The sequence below is a fragment of the Trachemys scripta genome, chromosome 8 (assembly GCF_013100865.1).
Source record: "Trachemys scripta elegans isolate TJP31775 chromosome 8, CAS_Tse_1.0, whole genome shotgun sequence".
Lineage (NCBI taxonomy): Eukaryota > Metazoa > Chordata > Testudines > Emydidae > Trachemys > Trachemys scripta.
In genome coordinates, this window is record NC_048305.1 from 54,820,704 (window position 1) to 54,840,284 (window position 19,581).

General features: G+C 49.3%; 1 protein-coding gene across 1 annotated transcript in view; it reads right to left on the minus strand.

Moving 5' to 3' along the window:
- Positions 1–109: 109 nt before the first annotated feature.
- The window catches only part of NMNAT2 (nicotinamide nucleotide adenylyltransferase 2), an 82,636-nt gene continuing 63,164 nt past the window's right edge, over positions 110–19,581 (minus strand). The window contains exons 5-11 of the mRNA XM_034779920.1: positions 19,099–19,225; positions 12,551–12,631; positions 11,516–11,560; positions 10,009–10,085; positions 2,349–2,450; positions 1,779–1,846; positions 110–1,148 (exon numbers count right to left, since the gene is read on the minus strand). Coding sequence (XP_034635811.1) covers positions 1,046–1,148; positions 1,779–1,846; positions 2,349–2,450; positions 10,009–10,085; positions 11,516–11,560; positions 12,551–12,631; positions 19,099–19,225 — 603 coding nt within the window. The 3' untranslated portion in view covers positions 110–1,045. The remainder of the gene's footprint in view (positions 1,149–1,778; positions 1,847–2,348; positions 2,451–10,008; positions 10,086–11,515; positions 11,561–12,550; positions 12,632–19,098; positions 19,226–19,581) is intronic.

Genomic DNA, 19,581 nt, shown 5'->3' on the forward strand with positions numbered 1-19,581 from the left:
CACAGCAGGATATGCTGCCTGTTGATCAGAAAGATGCTTATTGACTTTTGGTAAATATCAGGTTACAGAGCCTCTCCCCCTGTCACCAACCCACGGACAGATGCTGCCATGTTGTGACGCTACAAAACCTAATGGTTGGGCTTGAGAGAAGCACGACCAGTGGCCTTCAGCTGCCGTTTGCTTTTGAGTTCCCGTGATCTAGTCTGGTATGACAGGTTCCTTTCTAGGATCTGTGTCAGGTACCCGCCATCTGTGACTCAAACACAGCATGACCACTTAAGGGACATCCTGGAGTGACCAGGTTCATGTCAAGTGAAGATTAAAGGAGGCCCCTCCAAATGAATAATTATCTACAGCAGAAGCAACTGCTGCCAGGTGTGCTTCCCCCTGCTGCCCCCGCCCTCCGCCCTGGGAGCCTTAGCTCCAGAAAACCATTTCAGAATTTTCACAGTTCTTTTTCACTTCAAAGCTAAACTGTCCCATAAGTGGCCTGAGCAGCGCTCTCAGCCTAGCCCAAGTCTGGGCATTGAGCCAAGTGGGTTAGGATCTCCCATTGCCAAGCACAGACATAGTGCATCATGTTGCGAGGCCAAAGGGCTCACACTAAAACTATTAATAAAAAGATCCACCGTGTTTTATTTAGCTTAAGTGCCGTAAGATGGGAAAAGACCGAGCCCCTGTTCCTGGAGCATGCTGGGAAGGTGGAAACCAGGGCCACTTCCCTAGGGCATGCTGAGAAGGTGGACACCAGAGCCACCTCCCTAAAGCATGCTGGGTACATCTCTATTTACCGTACCCCCGCCCCCCGGTTTATGAAGGGGAAGGGTTCTCCGAAGTAGATTGCTGAGCTGTGTACCATTGGGGGTTTGTCACAGCTCCCTGGAGATTCCTGCACTATGGAGCGCTAGAGTCAGTGAGTGAGACAGGCGGACGCGCCGGAGGCTGTGAGAGAGAGAGAGAGACAGACACACAGAGAGCGAGAAGTGTGATGGAGAGCTGGAGGGAAGTGGAGCGGTGGGGCTGCCTTGCTGCAGCACCTCAGGCTTTAACCAGAGGCGTTGATGTACAGCTGGCTCTTGAGGATGTAGTCAATGACGGGCTGAGACAGGTAATCCACAACGTGTCCATCCCCATGCTGCAGGGCCAGTCTGGGGGGGCAAGAGAACAGAGGGAATCAGTGCTTGCCAGTTACCCGCCCCACGTTGCTCCAGCCGGTTTCCTCTTCCCCAACAGGAAGCAGCTGTTTGGATAGGGTTCAAATCAGGCTTCATGTGAGCTCAGTCCATGGAGGAGCTGGTCATAGCTCCACAGGGAAGGTGCATTTACGAGGGTCACTGTCCCTCACACGTATGCGCATGGTAACATTTTAGCCAAAGGAGCCATTGGTCTGAACATGTGTGTGATCAATGCAAGTGGATGGGACAAGGCTGCCGAGGGAGGACGGCTCAGTGGTTAAGGCACTGGATTCAGGAGACATGGGTTCAATTCCCTGTTCCGTCACTGACCTCCTGTCACTTAATCGCTCCGTACCTTAGTTCCCCATCTGTAACCAGGGGATCAGACCACTTCCCTCCCTCACATGGTGGAGCCATGATATGAGGCGCTCAGATACTATGGAGATGGGGCCATGTAAGTACCTAGATAGATGGGGAAATGTTTGTGGTGGATTGTGGGAAATTCTTGAGTCCACTGGGTGGGAGATGAGATGCCCTGCAGTGGAAATTGAGGGCGGGTCGGGTCTCTGTACCCTGCAGCAGGAGACCCTTCGAGTGACACACCTGCTTTTAGTTGAACTGACGACAGACATTGGGTGGTTCACGTCGTCCTTCACGACCAGGATGTTGTTCTGTGGTGAAAACGAGAAGAACAAATGAACATGACTGACCTCAGCCCTTTGCTCCTCATGGCTTGTGCACCCAGCATATCGGGGCTCTCTGGCCGTGAGGACACTAGTGCCCAGAGGTGAAATGGGCAGCTGGGCACTTCCTTGAGGATGGTGAGAGGGCTTCTGGGTTCTCCATCCCAGTCACTGAGATCTGGAACAAGGCCTAAGAGTGCTGAAGACGTAAGTGACACACAGGCCTCATGCTAGACCTGTGCACAGGGATGAATGTCTCCCTGAATGCAGAGGCTGGGAGCTTTGCAGGTATTGGTGCTGCTTTATGGAAGTGGTGCAGCGGTAAAGCTTTATAGCTGCCACTGCACAGCCAGCTCACCCTGCCCATTGGCCTGCCCCACAATGGCATCGTGGCACAGTAAGAAACCGGGGGCGGAAGGCAGAGCCAGGCCAAGCGGACCCAGTCCCAGCCATGATGCAGGGAATGTCTGTGTTGTGCAAAGTTACTTACTTTGTACTTGCGGAGTATTGAGGAATGGTTCATAATCCGGTCTGTGTCTGTGCCGTCCCGGGGCACCACCACGATCCCAAAGTCCCCGACAATCACCTCCATCTGGGAGCAATGCAAAGAGGGACATTTCAGAACCTTCTAAGCCTCCTGCATCAGGGCGATGCTGGCCCAGGAACCAGCTCACAGATCCCTGACTCAAACAAAAGATGCGCTGAAATATTCTGTGATGTGTTGAAGGAACTAAGTCTTAACTTACACTCTTTCTGCAAACTTCTTGGAAAGTCTTTGCCAGAAACATGAATGTCATTAAGGAGGCTAATTGGCAACATCCCAGGGGATGTCTACACTGCCAGCTGGAGATACAAATTCTAGCTCAAGGACCCACACCTACGCTAGTGCACTAAAAATAAGTGTAGCTGGGGCGGTGCGAGTGGCAGGAGGCACTAGCTGCCCTGAGCACGATCCTACCTAGCTATGTACTTGGGGCAGCTAGCCCCTTGCACAGCCATGTTTTATCGTGGTAGCTCGAACCGAGCTAGTGTGGGTATGTCTCGTTGAGTTAACAATCACCCGCTATGCGTGAAGCATAGACAGACCTGCAGGTATTTTGATCGTATTTTCTTACAGGACTTTTCAGTGCATTCCCTTCCTATGGGCCTCAGTCTGCGGTCCCACTCCACACACAGAGCTCCCATTGACTTCACTGGAGGAGCTGCTGAATTGGGGTCTGTAATGGAAAAGCTCTTCCAAAATAGCTGCTTGTTGCCAAATGCTAGCAGTAAGTACCAATGAGGTGGCAGAAGGGGCAAGTTTAACCTCACGGCTATGCCGAACTGGCCCTTCTGTTCCAGCGTGTGCGTATTCAGTTCCCATGGAGACATTGGCAGTGGTGGCTGGCAAGATTTCAGTCTGGCAAAACCTAATCCAAAGTCGGTTCAGATCCAGGTTCCATTCCATTCAAACCACTCTGGTTTGTCGGGTTTCAGATTAAAGGTTCAGACTTGGGCCCATCTCTATGGATCACTCTGCAAAATCTGGTCTGGGTCCAGCCACAGTAATGGAAGAGATAGTGATGAGGGAATTTCCCCTGCAAGGCTGAGCCGCACTCCTCAAAAGAGGAAAATCCAGCTCGGCTCCTTATCAGTTAGCAGCATTGTTGCTGAGTTTCAAGCTGGTTTCCTGGCTTCACTTGGCACCTTCTAAATCTAATACAAACAGCGCCCACCCACCTAACTTAAAGTTTATCTTTGCTCCCTTTGCCCTATAATCCTGGGATTTTTCTTCCCAAGATGACACTGACACTGCTCCATTTCCTTTGGGTTTTGTTCCAGTTACGATCTTGCTAAAGCTCCCCAGTAGCGTGTTCTGTACAGTGAGTTGATGGAGTATTTAATGATACTGTGTGAATCAAAGCTCAGTCCTAGAATCCCACTGTTTCCACTTAAAGCATTTCATGTGTCTGTCTGGCTTAAGATTTTACCCTGCCACCCATCACTGTAGCATGAGAGTCCCTCACCTAAAATCAATACCAAGTCCCTAATGGGTCTCTGGAACATCTCCCTTTTTGGTGTTAAGCTGCAACTTTAGGGTAGGCTTTTTGGGGGGGAACAGGGGTTTGGAAATAAACGGGGTATTTGAACTGTGAGCATCACTGATGGTGGCGGAAAGGCTTCCTCCAAGAGGACGGCTTTACAACATTTCCTGAAGATGGTCAGGCTCTGGCCTAATCGCCTCTGGGACTCTGTGCCACAGCTGGATGCCCTCGTAAGGGAACGTGTTGTCCCCAGCTCTCACTTGCTTCAACCTAGGCTTTGTGATCTGCATTGGCCCAGGCTCGGGGGAGTGCAGCTGTCACAGGGGTTCCTAGATCAAAATTCAGTCTTTGAGGTAGTTGGGGGTTGAGCCATTCATTGCTTTGAAAACTAGGACCAGGGTCTTAAATTGGCAGAATAAACTGACTGGGAGCCAGTGGAGGGACTTGAGCACATGCCTGATGTGCTCACTTTTTGTGGCCTAAGCCACGGTGAAGGTGAAGCCACATTCATGCCTGTGCATCGTCTTCACATTCAGCTTCAGTTACAGCAACCCAGCCTGGAGGTGACAAATGCATGGAGTGCTGTGGTCAGGCCCTCACTGGGGCGTGGGGCGCGGAAGCATAAAGATGCCTAGCAAGCTAGTGGTGGAAGAAGGCATTTTGGGAAACTGATGCTACCTGGTCATCCAAGCTTAGCGAAGATTCAGACAGAACCCCGCTGCTTTGCCCCACTTTGGTGAATGGAAGCTGTGCACCTTCAGTGGAAGGTGAGACAACACCTTGACCAGCTCTTTGAAGCACTTTCTCCTTTCAAACAACTCCCCACAACTTAGGGCTCTTGAGCATATCCGGAAATATCTGAGCAAATAAACTGCCACGTGCTAAACAGCATTATTTTTACCCAATACACATGTTAGCCCCTAAGCAGGTGCTGCTTGCAGGAAGCAAAGCAGAATCTGCAGTGAGCTGCTGTCTTCAGTCTCTCATGTGCTTTAATCGAAGGAGAGGGTGTTGGGCTGTTTCCCCCCAAAAGAATCCAGTCCTATTTTGCATGGGATCACAAGTGTCAAACCTCGGGTCTAAGTTAGGGCACCCAATCCTGACCCTGAGCACTCAGACCAGCTGAAAGTATCAGACTGGGGTGCCCAAGTGCCAATCTGAGCACTGAGATGCAGGACTAGGTGCCTTAACTTAGATCCTCAAATTACAAAAGGATTTGTTATTTTTCAGTCTGAGAGTTGATTTCCCAGAGGTGCGTCCGGATGGAAAAGCAGCTCACAAAGCGATTCATTTCTCGGGATCTCCTCTCTGGTTTGCCCAGTTGCAGAGCAGGAGAGGGGAGTGGCTGCTGTTTCCTAGACTGAACATAGTTACTGAAATTGAGTCTCTCTGTTGATCTCACTGTATCTGTGTTAGAAGTTTGTTTGCTTGAGTACTCAGTGTGGGATGCCAGAGGAATTTGACTTTAGAGGTCATCTGGCACTGGATCAAAGACAACTCACAAAGCCATTTTCTGGTGGTCCAGTGTATTTGTTCCACTCTTGTCCCGACTTTGTTCCTCCCTCTTCTAGATTATCCACCCCTCTTGTGTCCTCCCCATTTTCCAGCTTTCTCCCCTGATGTCCATCCAAAATTTGGAAACCCCATTCTCTCATAGCCGGCAATTACTTCAGCAATATCACGTATGGCTGCCACCTTGGGGTAAACCACACGCCTGACTGCCTCAGAAACCATCACCACCGCTTTACCCACAGTCGACTTTCCAACACCTAATTGCTTGGCAATGGACCTGTAGCAGTCTGGGGTAGGCCAGCTTCCAGACGGTTAGAGCAACTTGCTTCTGGATCAGAATGCCTTTATGGAGGAGTGTCACGGCAAACTGCTCACAAAGCATCAGAAATGTAGCTTACTTCATGTTTCTTCTTCTGTCCCCCCTGCTAGTCATCCCAGGTCTGCATGATGCTGTGACCCCACCAGGCTGTGCTTTTGGGCCTGCTCCAGAAGCCCAAGTCACCAGCGGCTGTAATGAATGCCATCAGCAACTTCAGCCAGTTTGCATCTGCCATGTCTGTCGTCCTCCTCCTGCTCCATCACAAGTTTTGTCAGGTGTCTTTGGTGGGTCAGAAAACACTGCTGAAATGTCCACCCACGTCTCACAGAAGCTCTGCCCATTTCCTGACACAGGAGTACAAGTGCAAACATGAGAAGTTCTTCAAAAGGTGCCTCCTCTGTGTTGCTGGCTCCGGTAGCTGGGAGCGCACTGACCAAAATGACTGCTCAGCAGGCTGTTCAAACTTCCCACCACACGAGAGGTGGAAAGTCAAGTTTTCCCACAGTGCACCACAGCCAAAGAGTAGAGTGACCACATTGTGCGAGGGCACTAGGGAATCTGGGATATGGTTGGCTTGACTTGGGTCTGTGTGCTGCAGTGAGGATGCCAGAGCCCTAGTTTGAACCCAGGTTAATGTAGGGTTAACAATCAATGTAGACGCTCAAGCCCTTAGTTCTCTAATGCAGGGTCCACTGACTTGAGTCCCACTAACCCTGGGTTTACATTGCAATGTAGACATACCCCATACACTGCAATATAAGCCCAGGGTTAGTAGACCTCGTGTTGGCAGATCCTGGGTTTGTTAACCTAGGGCTTGAGTGTCTTTGCTCATTTGTAACCCCAGGTTAGGAATTGTTGAAACCTGGGTCCCAAATTGAGGCTGCAGCAAATCCAACCACCCCTATCCCAGACTTCCTAGCGCCCTCCCAAAATGTGGCTGCTCTAGCCCTTTGTTCATGGTGCCGTGTGGGGAAAACTTGACTGTCCACCAAACTTGACTGTTCAGAGGACCAAGAAAGTCAGCCCATTGGATTGTGGGAAACTTTTGGCAGACTCCCAGAGCACAAGTTCAACGGGGTTGTGTCTACACTGCAAAGCAATCGGGCTTGAACTCTGGGTCCCAGCCTGATTCAAGCTCGGCTCCTCCACCCCCATGGGGTCCTTGGACCTGAGCCATGGTTTAGTGCACTTTGTGTGCAGATGGAAGGGTTAAGTCTGAACTCGAACCCTGGGCTTACATTGCAGTGTAGATATACCCCACAATTATCTTCCTCCATGTCCACTGTTCTGACCATGTTGCCATCCTCCAAGTCCTTGCACAAACTTCCTGTAGCCTCCTTCACCAAGTCTAAGTTCCTCATTCAGTCTTCAAGGACTGTGCCACATTGTGAACCACACCACACCTCTCATCTTCCTTTCACACAGCCCCTTAGGCCTGGAACTCCCTCTGTGTCGCTGTTCAGGAAGGACTTTCCTTTCCTTGATTCAAATGCCCACTTAGAACTCTCCTCTCCCACAAAGCCAGCTAACAATCGTCCAATTCAGTAACACCGTTGCCCACTCAATACCAAGGAAAAGAGCAACACTTGAACCTCCCTCTGTATTTCCCAGCATGTCTGATCTGTGTTGTCTGTGTCAGTTTTAAATTACTCGGGTAGGACCACATATCCTTCTGTCTCCTAAAGCACCAAACAAAGGATTTCACTGGAAAACATGTCTGCTGCTTTCAAAGGTAGGAAGGAAATCTCACCCCTTCCTGAGCTCCACTCAGGTCAGTAGAGACAGAATGTAACTGCTTGTGGGCATGTCATTTAAGACCTGTCTGACCTGCTTTGGCATTAGAACATCAGCAGAACTAGCTATGTCCTTGCAAGATGGAGCTGTTGCTTTTATGCATGTCTGATTTAGGTAGTTCAGTATTTTCTGGCTTTGATGGAAGATATCATCTGGACAGATGGGCAAAGCTTGGGCAAATATTCTCCCCAAATCCAATTTCCTAGCATGTTCTCTCCCAAAAATGCATTTATAGCCGTTATGTTTGCATTTGTTTTGTGTTCCCTTTTGCAGATATTCTAGTGCATGAATTCACTGGGGGAAATGTTCAAGGAAACAGCAAATTATATGTGATTTAATACAGAATAATCATGGAAAGCAAGTTTTGAACTAATTCCAGGTACACCTGAAAACCTCACTCTAAAAGTTGCACTTACGCAATCAGGGAACAGATTATTCGCATGCTTACAGGCTTCGCTGGACTTGGTCCTTGGTCCTTAAAACAAAATTCTGTTGTCTTGACAATGTTATCTGTAATTATCTGGGGGAAGTTCCATGGCTGTTTTATACAGGAGGTCAGACTAGATTAGTGGTTTTCAACCTGTGGTCCGCAGACCTCTGGGGCTCTGCAGACGATGTCTAAGAAGTCTGCAAAAGGTTGTCATTACTATAGAACACTGGGTTTCAACCTGTGGTCCATGGACCCCTGGGGGTCCGCAGACCATGTCTAAGATTTCCAAAGGGAGCCGCACCTCCATGTGAAATATTTTAGGGGTCTGCAAATGAAAAAAGGTTGAAAACCATGGGATTATATTATCACAATGGTCACGTGTGGTCTCGGAATCCATGAACATAGACAGGTTTGCTGGAGGTGATATTTCTAGCTAGCAAGTGTATTAATGTAGTGGCTTTAAACTATGTTTGTTGCTATCTGTCACTCAAATTACGAGAAATCTTAGGTGGTGAATGGGGTCAGCATGATAATAAACTGGGTTCTGATGACCAAGCCACATTCTTACTTTTATTGGTAAGTACCAGAGCCCCTATATTGATGGGTGTATTAGAAAAGCATATCAAATGGTCTTTTCTCCACATGTAGTGTTGTGGACTCTTGTTATTTTAGCATGAGTCTTGTGGTATTTGATGTTTTTACTTAAAGCACCATCCCCTGGAGTCAGATGACTGTGAGAATCTCTGTGTTCATAATTTAAAAAGTCAGCATCTAGCACTCATGGTTGCACAGAAAATGTCTGAAAATGTGACCCAAATGGGCACTAAAAATGCCAGATGCCCGCAGACAAAACCCAACCCCCCCCCCAATTTTTTTTTTAAATCCTGAGATTTTTAAACTAATTATTATTTTGGGGGGCCTGAGTCATGATTAGGAATATTTGGGGCTGGCAATACAGTACTCAGCTTTAAAGACAAAATAATCTGCCAAGGTAAAAAAACTTTAAAGATGGTAAAATGCATTTAAGGCAACGCAGATTAAAAGAAATAATTTCAACAATTTAATTTGCTTTTCATCATGGATGCTGTAATGTCTCATTTTGTTCAGTTTGGGCAGTGAAATGAGACTGGTCCGTTTCACTTCCTGGTTCTCATGCCCTAGCACAAGGCAGCTGTGTTTGGGTTCCTAACACTGTAGTGCTATATAAGAGCTAGGCTGGAATTATTATTATTAGTGGTAAGTTTATACTACACGCAGGGGTGGCTCCAGGCACCAGCGCACCAAGCGTGTGCCTGGGGCGGCAAGCCGCGGGGGGCGGCCTGCCGGTCGCTGTGGGGGCGGCAATCAGGGAGCCTTTGGTGGCATGCCTGCGGGAGGTCTGCCAGTCCTGTGGCTTCGGCAGCAATTCGGCAGCAGGTACGCCGAAGCCGCGGGACTGGCGGACCTCCCGCAATCATGCCGCCGAAAGCTGCCTGACTGCCGTGCTTGGGGTGGCAAAATACATAGAGCTGCCCCTGACTACACGAACACTGTTTTGCTTGGTTTATTTAAATTTATTTTCCCTATAGTGTCATGAAAATTGGATCTTGTATGCCCCTATATCCCCTTCCCCATATTCTAAATTTAGGGCCTAAATCTATTTAACAGCATCTGTTTATAAAAGAAAATGAGTTTGGGAGATGGCCTTTAAAATTTTCCTTACACCCTCAGAATTAGACATAAGTAGCTGCAGTCCCCAGCTGTCTCTGCCACTCATCTCCCTGAGGGTGGGGAGAAAAACATGATGTGAAAGGGAAAGTTTCTGGCTCCAATTTGAAATAAAAGCCGAGTGGGTTCTGAGAGTCAGAAGCAGGATACCTCTCTGGCTCGCTCGGCTGAGGGTGTAAATGGAAGGGGTGGGGCAGGATGGAATGAGGGATAGAGGCAGACTGTTCAAGGTTTCCCATGTGAGTTGACATGTTATGCCACATGTAAGGTCACCGTGGGAGAGAGCAAAGAGGCGAGAAAAATGAGAGGGGAGGGAAGGAAACAGCGCACAATGGATTGTATGCAGCGGTAGCCGGCTACTCACGTCAGACTCATTCCAGAGGCCTGGGATACAGAAGGACTCCAGCAGGTCACTGCCACAAAGCAATAAGATACGAAGCTCTGAAGAAAGGGAGCAGAGAATGGAGAAATTGAGAGACATAGGCTGATGGCTTCCCCCTGTGACACTACTGAACCAACAATTCCTGCACTGTGTTGCTGGAGAGACTCTTTCCGTAAGACACAAAAACCAGGGCCTGATGCTTTGTAGCTATCCAAGGTCCTATCGCACTTTCTGCAATAACAGTGATGTTAGCTGCAGTGCAGTACCCTGGCCAAGCCATCTGCCTACTCTAAATACCTCTCTGGTTTCAAACAACATTTCATTTCCTCTCCTACGCTGCTGTGCAGCATTGCTGTGGGCGGTTAAACAGCTGCTGCATTCTGCCCCAGAGATGGCTGCATTTCAGCACATGTGCATGTGCCCTGTAAAGTATCTCATGGGGAAAGAAGTGATTCCTGTGTATGTAGGTGTATAGAAGTGATTTAGGATCTTTGAAAATGACAGATGTTCTATTAGTTCTCTGTAGATATTACAGGGACCTGGACAACTGGTTAAAACCAGGGTCTCTAATGGGGGTGTCCCACTGCTCCCCAGCACTTTGTCACTGTCATGGCAGATTAAGGTATTTGCCAGAAAGCCCCAATACTTGCTCACTGCAGGGCAAACTTGTTTAGACTTTCATGTTGTCCCTTTAACTTCCCCTGTTTGGATCAGTCTCCCCTAAGTGGCTTGCTGACCTGCACAATTGCTGGCATTTTACTCTGAGATGTGTACAATATCACTTATTGACCCTCAGAACCTAGGACATTTAAAGGCACAGAAACTGCAAGTGTTCAGTGTTAGAACTGAGTGTTGCTGAACAGATTTCTCTGTCTACATCACCACTTTTGGCCACCAGAGGGAAGCAGCAATATTGCTTAAATTTGTAAGGATAGAGGAACACCCAATTTAACACAGCCTCCTGCCCCCCTCGCACACACTCCCTGTCTTAGCCACCTATAGCTGAGCGTAAGTCAGCACTTTCCTCAACTTCTGAACTCTGGGCTGGGTTAACACTTAACACCTAAAGGGGTGCACAGAAGGCTCCAGTGATCATTTCCTGCCCGAGCTATCCATGCGCTGAGCTGTTAAATGACCCAGGTCACAGTGAGTCAGTATCAGAATTAGGAAGAGAAGTCAGGTGTCCCAACTCCCAGTCCTCTTTTCTAACCCTATAGCAATGCTGTCCTCCCTCCCCGTGAGGATGGGAATCAGCCCAGGCCATTTCATCACCCTTTTGGGCCAGCCCAAATCCAGATGCCTGGTGTCCAATGGGAGTGATGACCCAGTCCCCTAATTTGGTGTCTGTGTTGTGCTTGGTTGCTAGAATAGGCTGTTCATCCCCATTCCCTGCGTAGCCCCTCCCATGTCACCCACTGCGTCAGCCTGGGGGCAGAGAGCTGCGCTTTGCAGGGCCCTGCTTTCCCGAGGGCAGAAAGCGCGTACTCACCAATCTCCTCGTATCTCATCACGGTCCCCAAATTTGCATTCTCATCTGGAGAAAGAGAAGTGCCAGAGTCCAAGCTTCAAATGAGCGTTCATGCCAGAATGTGCCCAGGAGGGGAGACGGCTCTTTAACTGTTCAGCAGTGGCTCTTAGTGTTAACAGGATTCCTGCTCTACCAGCGCATACCTGTATACTAGCACCTGGTGGTGGATTCCCCGTCACTCAGTCTTTCGAAGGAGATTGGGCGTCTTTCTAAAAGATCTGCTCCCGCTCAACGGGGGAAGGGCCCGCATGGTGCAAGAGGTCAGGCCAGGTGATCATAAAGGGATCATCCAGCCTTACAATCAATGGTGAGAGAGACTGCGTAGATTTCCTGTTAGTGGTTGGGGTTAATGCTTCTGGGGATTCTTTCATCTTGGTCAGGGCTGGCCCTAGGCACCAGCAAACCAAGCACGTGCTTGGGGCAGCACAATTGCAGGGGCAGTATTCCAGGGGAGGCAGTTGCGCTCTCTGAGTTTTGTTGTTGTTGTTTTTGCTTCGGCAGTTGCGCTCTCAGAGGTTTTTTTTTTTTTTTTTGCTTGGGGCAGCAAAAAACCTAGAGCCAGCCCTGACCTTGGTCGTGTCTGTCTACATCCAGGCATTGCAAACTCAAGGAGTTGCTGTGCCTCTTTCCCTAGTATAGCCGGGCTCAGCGGGGCAGATTTCCCTAGTTAAGCTAATGCTTCTTCCTGATGAGCAATCCAGGGAAATCCTGGGAGGGATCTGAGTGCCTACCTGCAATGAATTTTGGCATAACCCCTGACAATCTCTGTGACAACCAGGGAGATGCTGTCAGGGAGAGAGGGGGGGCCTGGTCATCAGCTGGTATAAATGGACATAGCACCACTGTTAATGGATCTACATTGATTTGCACCCACTGAGGATCTTGCTGCGAGTGATGCCACAGCACTGGGTTGGATGGGAGGCAGAAAGGAGGAGGAAGACCATGGAGTGGGGAGGACCATAGATGAATGCAAGCATCTACATTTTCATAACGTACCCACAAAAGTGAAGCGCTCCATTGGCGGACGGACACAGCAAATCCGGCTCAGGCTTTCTCCCATCTTCCCCAAGATCTTTGCTGGAGGGAGAGAGAATAGGTAAAAGGCAGATTCAGAGTCTGAGCCACTTGCAAGAACCACGTCTCACTGCACAAGGCCTGTCTGTTATTCCCCTACAGAGCTCTCGGAACACACAGGGCATTTGACTCTGAGGGTATGTCTACACTACGAAATTAGGTCGAATTTATAGAAGCCAGTTTTATAGAAATCGGTTGTATACAGCCGATTGTGTGTGTCCCCACATAAAATGCTCTGAGTGCATTAAGTCGGTGGACCGCGTCCACAGTACCAAGGCTAGCGTCGACTTCCGGAGCGTTGCACTATGGATAGCTATCCCACAGTTCACGCAGTCTCTGCCGCCCATTGGAATTCTGGGTTGAGATCCCAATGCCTGAATGATGCAAAACAGTGTCGCGGGGGGTTCTGGGTACATGTCGTCAGGCCCCTCCCCCTCCGTCAGAGCAACAGCAGACAATCGATTCGCGCCTTTTTAACTAGGTTACCTGTGCAGACAACATAGCATGGAGCCTGCTCAGCTCAGCTCAGCTCACTGTCACCATATGTCATCTGGGTGCCGGCAGACGTAGTACTGCATTGCTACACAGCAGCAGCTAACTAATTGCCTTTTGGCAGTAAATGGTGCAGTATGACTGGTAGCCTTCATCAGCGATCTGGGTGCTGGCAGACGTGGGGCTGCATTGCACACAGCAGCAGCCCCTTGCCTTTTGGCAGTAGATGGTGTATTACGACTGGTATCCGTCGCCGTCGTACTCCAGTTCAATCATGGGCACCTGGGCAGACATGCTTAGTCCTATCGAACCGTCTTGACGATGATGGCTATCAGTCGTAGTACACTGTTTTCTACCAAATGCCCAGTATTTTCTGCCAAGCACCCAGAAGATGCCGAGGGCTATCAGTCATGCTGCACCGTCGGCTGCCAGCTTAAGATGTAAAAAATAGATGGACCAAATTTGTTCTGTATTCATTTGCTTCCCCCTCTCTCTGTGAAATCAGCAGCCTGCTAAATCCAGGGTTTTGAGTTCAATCTTTGGGGGGGCCATTCTGTGTGACAGTTGTTTGTATTTCTCCCTGATGCACAGCCACCTTTGTTGATTTTAATTCCGTTGTACCTGTAAGCCATGTCGTCACTCGCCCCTCCCTCCCTCCGTCAGATACTAGTTTTGTGCCTTTTTTCAGACCAGATGCCATAGCACTGGGATTATGGAGCCCGCTCAGATCACCGCAGCAATTATGAGCACTATGAACACCGTGCGCATTGTCCTGGAGTATATGCAGAGCCAGGACATGCCAAAGCAAAACCAGGACCAGCCGAGGAGGCGATTGCAGCGCGGCGACAAGAGTGATGAGGAAATTGACATGGACTTAGACCTCTCACAAGGCACAGGCCCCAGCAATGTGGAAATCATGGTGTCACTGGGGCAGGTTCATGCTGTGGAACGCCGATTCTGGGCTCGGGAAACAAGCACAGACTGGTGGGGCCACATCGTGCTGCAGGTGTGGGACGATTTCCAGTGGCTGCGAAACTTTCGCATGCATAAGGGCACTTTCATAGAACTTTGTGACTTGCTTTCCCCTGCCCTGAAGCGCCAGAAAACCAGGATGAGAGCAGCCGTCACAGTTGAGAAGCGAGTGGCGATAGCCCTGTGGAAGCTTGCAACGCCAGACAGCTACCGGTCAGTCGGGAATCAATTTGGAGTGGGCAAATCTACGGTGGGGGCTGCTGTGATCCAAGTTGCCAACGCAATCAAAGACCTGCTGATATCAAGGGAGTGACTCTGGGAAACGTGCAGGCCATAGTGGATGGCTTTGCTGCAATGGGATTCCCAAACTGTGGTGGGGTGATAGACGGAAGCCATATCTTGTCACCGGAGCACCAAGCCACCGAGTACATAAACTACAAGGGGTACTTTACAATGCTGCTGCTGCAAGCCCTGGTGGATCACAAGGGATGTTTCACCAACATCAACGTGGGATGGCCGGGAAAGGTACATGATGCTCACGTCTTCAGGCACTCTGGTCTGTTTTGAAAGCTGGAGGAAGGGACTTTCTTCCCGGACCAGAAAATAACCGTTGGGGATGTTGAAATGCCTATCGTGATCCTTGGGGACCCAGCCTACCCCTTAATGCCATGGCTCATGAAGCTGTACACAGGCAGCCTGGACAGGAGTCAGGACCTGTTCAACTACAGGCTGAGCAAGTGCCGAATGGTGGTGGAATGTGCATTTGGACGTTTTAAAAGTGCGCTGGCGCAGCTTACTGACTCGCTCAGACCTCAGCGAACAGAATATCCCCATTGTTATTGCTGCTTGCTGTGCGCTCCACAATATCTGTGAGTGTAAGGGGGAGACATTTATGGCGGGGTGGGAGGTTGAGGCAAATTGCCTGGCCGCTGATTACGAGCAGCCAGACACCAGGGCGGTTAGAGGAGCACACAGCAGGGCGCGGTGCGCATCAGAGAAGCTTTGAAAACAAGTTTTGTGACTGGCCAAGCTACGGTGTGGAACTTCTGTTTGTTTCTTCTTGATGAACCCCCCGCACCCGGTTCACTAAACTTCCCTGTAAACCAACCACCCCACCCTCCCCTCCCCCCTTTGAGCACCACTTGCAGAGACAATAAAGTCATTGTTACTACTCATTCATGCAATCTTTATTAATTCATCACACAACTAGGGGGATAATTGCCAAGGTAGCCTGGGAGGGGTGAGGGAGGAGGGAAGGAAAAGGACACACTGCAGTTTAAAACTTTAAAACTTTAGCACTTATTGAAGGCCAGCCTTCCCATGCTCGGGCAATCATCTGGGGTGGAGTGACTGGGTGGCCGGAGGCCCCCCCACCGTGTTCTTGGGCGTCTGGGTGAGGAGGCAATGGGACTTGTGGAGGAGGGCTGTTGATTACACAGGGGCTGTAATGGCAGTCTCTGCTCCTGCTGCCTTTCCTGCAGCTCAACCATACGCTGGAGCATATCAGTTTGATGCTCCGGCAGCCAGAGCATCGACTCTTGCCTTCTGTCTACAAGCTGACGCCACCTATCATTTTCAGCCCGCGATTCAGCCCACCACCTCTCCTCTCGTTCATATTGTGCTTTTCTGTAGTCAGTCATTGACTGCCTCCATGCATTCTGCTGTGCTCTTTCAGCGTGGGAGGACATCTGGAGCTCCGAGAACATATCCTCCTGAGTCCGCTGTTTTCTCCTTCTAATCTTCGCTAGCCTCTGTGAAGGAGAAACATTTGCAGCTGGTGGTGGAGAAGGGAGAGGTGGTTAAGAAAAGACAGATTTTAGAGAACAATGGGTACACTCTTTCACGTTAAATTTTGCTGTTCACATTACACAGCACATGTGCTTTCATTACAAGGTCGCATTTTTCCTCTTATATTGAGGGCCTGCCGGTTTGGTGTGAGAGATCACTCACGCAGTGCCAGGCAACAGATTTCGGCTTGCAGGCAGCCATGGTAAGCCACAGTCTTTTGGCTTTTTTAACCTTCTTAACATGTGGGAATGGTTTCAAACAGTAGCGCCTTCATTTCCCATACCAAGCACCCGTTGGGTTGGCCATTTAAAATGGGTTTGCAATGTAAAAGGAGGGTCTGGGGTTTCTGGGTTAACATGCAGCACAAACCCAACTACTCCCCACCCCCCCACACACACCCAATTCTCGTGGATGATCACTTCAGCCCTCCCCGCCGCCGTGTGGCTAACAGCGGGGAACATTTCTGTTCAGCAGAGCAGGAACGGGCACCTCTGAATGTCCCCTTAATAAAATCGCCCCATTTCAACCAGGTGACCATGAATGATATCACTCCCCTGAGGATAACAAAGAGCGATAAGGAATGGGTGTTGTCTGCATGCCAGCAAACACTGGGACCATACGCTGCCATGCTTTGTTATGCAATGATTCCAGACTACGTGCTACTGGCCTGGCGTGGTAAAGTGTCCTACCATGGTGGACGGGATAAGGCAGCCCTCCCCAGAAACCTTTTGCAAAGGCTTTGGGAGTACATGAAGGAGAGCTTTCTGGAGATGTCCCTGGAGGATTTCCGCTCCATCCCCATACACGTTAACAGACTTTTCCAGTAGCTGTACTGGCTGCGATTGGCAGGGCAAATTAATCATTAATCATTAAACACGCTTGCTTTTAAACCATGTGTAATATTTACAAAGGTGCACTCACCAGAGGTCCCTTGTGTGCCCTCAGGGTCTGGGAGCACGCCTTGGGTGAGTTCGGGGGTTTACTGGTTCCAGGTCCAGGGTGATAAACATATCCTGGCTGTTGGGGAAACCGGTTTCTCCGCTTCCTTGCTGTGAGAATCTTCATTGTCCTCATCCTCATCTTCCTCGTACCCCGAACCCGCTTCCCTGTTGCGTGATTCTCCATTGATGGAGTCAAAGCACACGGTTGGGGTAGTGGCGGCTGCACCCCCAGCACTGCATACAGCTCCGCGTAGAAGCGGCATGTTTGCGGCTCTGCCCCGGACCTTCTGTTTGTCTCTCTGGCTTTGTGGTATGCTTGCCTTAGCTCCTTAATTTTCACGCGGCACTGCTGTGCGTCCCTGTTATGGCCTCTGTCCTTCATGGCCTTGGAGACATTTTCTAATATTTTGCCATTTCGTTTACTGCTACGGAGTTCAGCTAGCACTGATTCATCTCCCCATATGGCGATCAGATCCCGTACCTCCCGTTCAGTCCATGATGGAGCTCTTTTGCGATCCTGGGACTCCATCATAGTTACCTGTGCTGATGAGCTCTGCGTGGTCACCTGTGCTCTCCACGCTGGGCAAACAGGAAATGAAATTCAAACAGTCGCGGGGCTTTTCCTGTCTACCTGGTCAGTGCATCTGAGTTGAGAGTGCTGTCCAGAGCGGTCACAATGAAGCACTGTGGGATAGCTCCTGGAGGCCAATAACGTCGAATTCCGTTCACACTACCCCAATTCCAACCCGCTAAGGCCGATTTTATCGCTAATCCCCTCGTCGGAGGTGGAATAAAGAAACCGGTTTAAAGGGCCCTTTAAGTTGAAAAAAAGGACTTAGCCGTGTGAACGTGTCCAGGCTTAATTCGATTTAACGCTGCTAAATTCGACCTAAACTCGTAGTGTAGACCAGGCCTAAGGGTGTGGGGGAATCCCCGCTGGCCAGCTCTGCTGGCTGGGTTCTTAAATCAATAAGCTCTCGTCCCCACCTTCTGTACAGTTTGTATCCACTTCCGTCTGTTTAAATGACTCGTTTAGAGCCTTGTTGCTGGACTGAAGTTATTTCATGTAGACGTGCATCATCCTGAAGAGCTTCTTCCCCCCTCACCAAGATTTAGAAAGAAACCAATATTTTCTGCTAAGGATCTGATCAGCAACTTGGTGCAAATGGCCCCTTACTGGTTTGGTTACTAAAGCCCCAATCTATGGAGATGATCATTGTTTCATGATTTCAGCCCCCTCTTAAAACTTTAATTTCACCCTGTTTGGATTTTTAATGAAGCTAGGTGTGCAGTTGTGGGTGCACCATGCACTCAGGATTGTGCCTAATCTGCATCTGGAATGACCATGATTGCAAATACAAAACAGGTAACAGCATATTTAAAATGTCCCCAGGCAGCCCCCTGAGTGGTTAATCATTGGTTTTAAGTGTGACATGCAGTACTTACATGTAAAAAATAGGCATGAAATTGCACTTCTACCACGTTTAAGGATCAAGCGTGGTTTTGGGGCAATTTTAAGATACACCTTTACCCCGATATAATGTTGTCCTTGGGAACCATAAAATTTTACCGCGTTATAGGTGAAACCGCATTATATCGAATTTGCTTTGATCTGCCGGAGTGCGCAGCCCCGCCCCCCCCCGGAGCGCTGCTTTATCGCGTTATATCTGAATTCATGTTCTATCGGGCCGCGTTATATCGGGGTAGAGGTGTACCTTTTTCATGTACATTTAGTGCCAGAGTGACAGCCCTTTGAAAGGGAAGTCTTCTATTCATTCACAGAACAGGTAGAGCATAGACATTGGCAGTGTGAACTTCCTTCCAATACTCTCCCTATGCACCTTAACTTGAACCTGAAGAGACCACTTTTAGCTGTGGAGCGTGGCTCAGTCTCCATGGCCCGTTTGGTCTTTTTCCCATGTTGTTCCTGGTGCCAATTGTGTGGACACTCAAGTGGACTCCGCCGATGGATCCCAGTCAATAAGGAGTGGGGAAGGGAGAGAGAAGATAGTAAAAGGAACCAGTGACAGGTAGGTTGCATTTTCCAACCCTGAACCCAAATATTGCTGAATTGCATGGGTCTGGAATATCAATTCACTCAAATTATACATTTTGGAACCATACACAGTCTTATCTGAAACCTTCATTTATTGTTTCTTGGACAGGTCTGTTTTTGTTTCCCATTTCTGGGAGAACAAGTCTGGGGATTTCAGACTGGTGCTGTCTGCAGGGCTTACCTCTGCTCCATTTGGAGACCACCTCTCTGCTGAGACCTACCTGCTGTGGGCTTGTTGGAAATGTTGCTGTTCTGGTAAATGGGCTGTGGAGACTCATTCTGGGGCTGTCCAATCACTGGGGTCATGGAAGGTGTGTTCACATTGGAGAGGATGCAGCCAGTCACTCGCTAGGGTGGGGATGAAATGTAAGGAGTCAGTAATATAACTCCAGAACCAGAAACACATCCATAGATCTCTTGCTATAGCTTGGTAGCCAGCCCTACAACTCACAAATTAACAACATTCTCCAGTCGTTACTAGGAGACACAGCCAGCCTCATTTCATGCTTCCCGTTCCCAACCAGTAAATGAGTAAAATGAGACCGGGCCATATGACCTAATGAAAGGCAATGAAACCAGGGGAAGGAGGGAGGCTTCAGAGCCCAAGCTCCAACCTGAAGTGCATCTTCAAAGCGCTGTCTATACAGCTATTTTTGGAGTGCCCATAATAACCCAAGTCTGTAGGCCTGGGCGAGGAGGCTCGC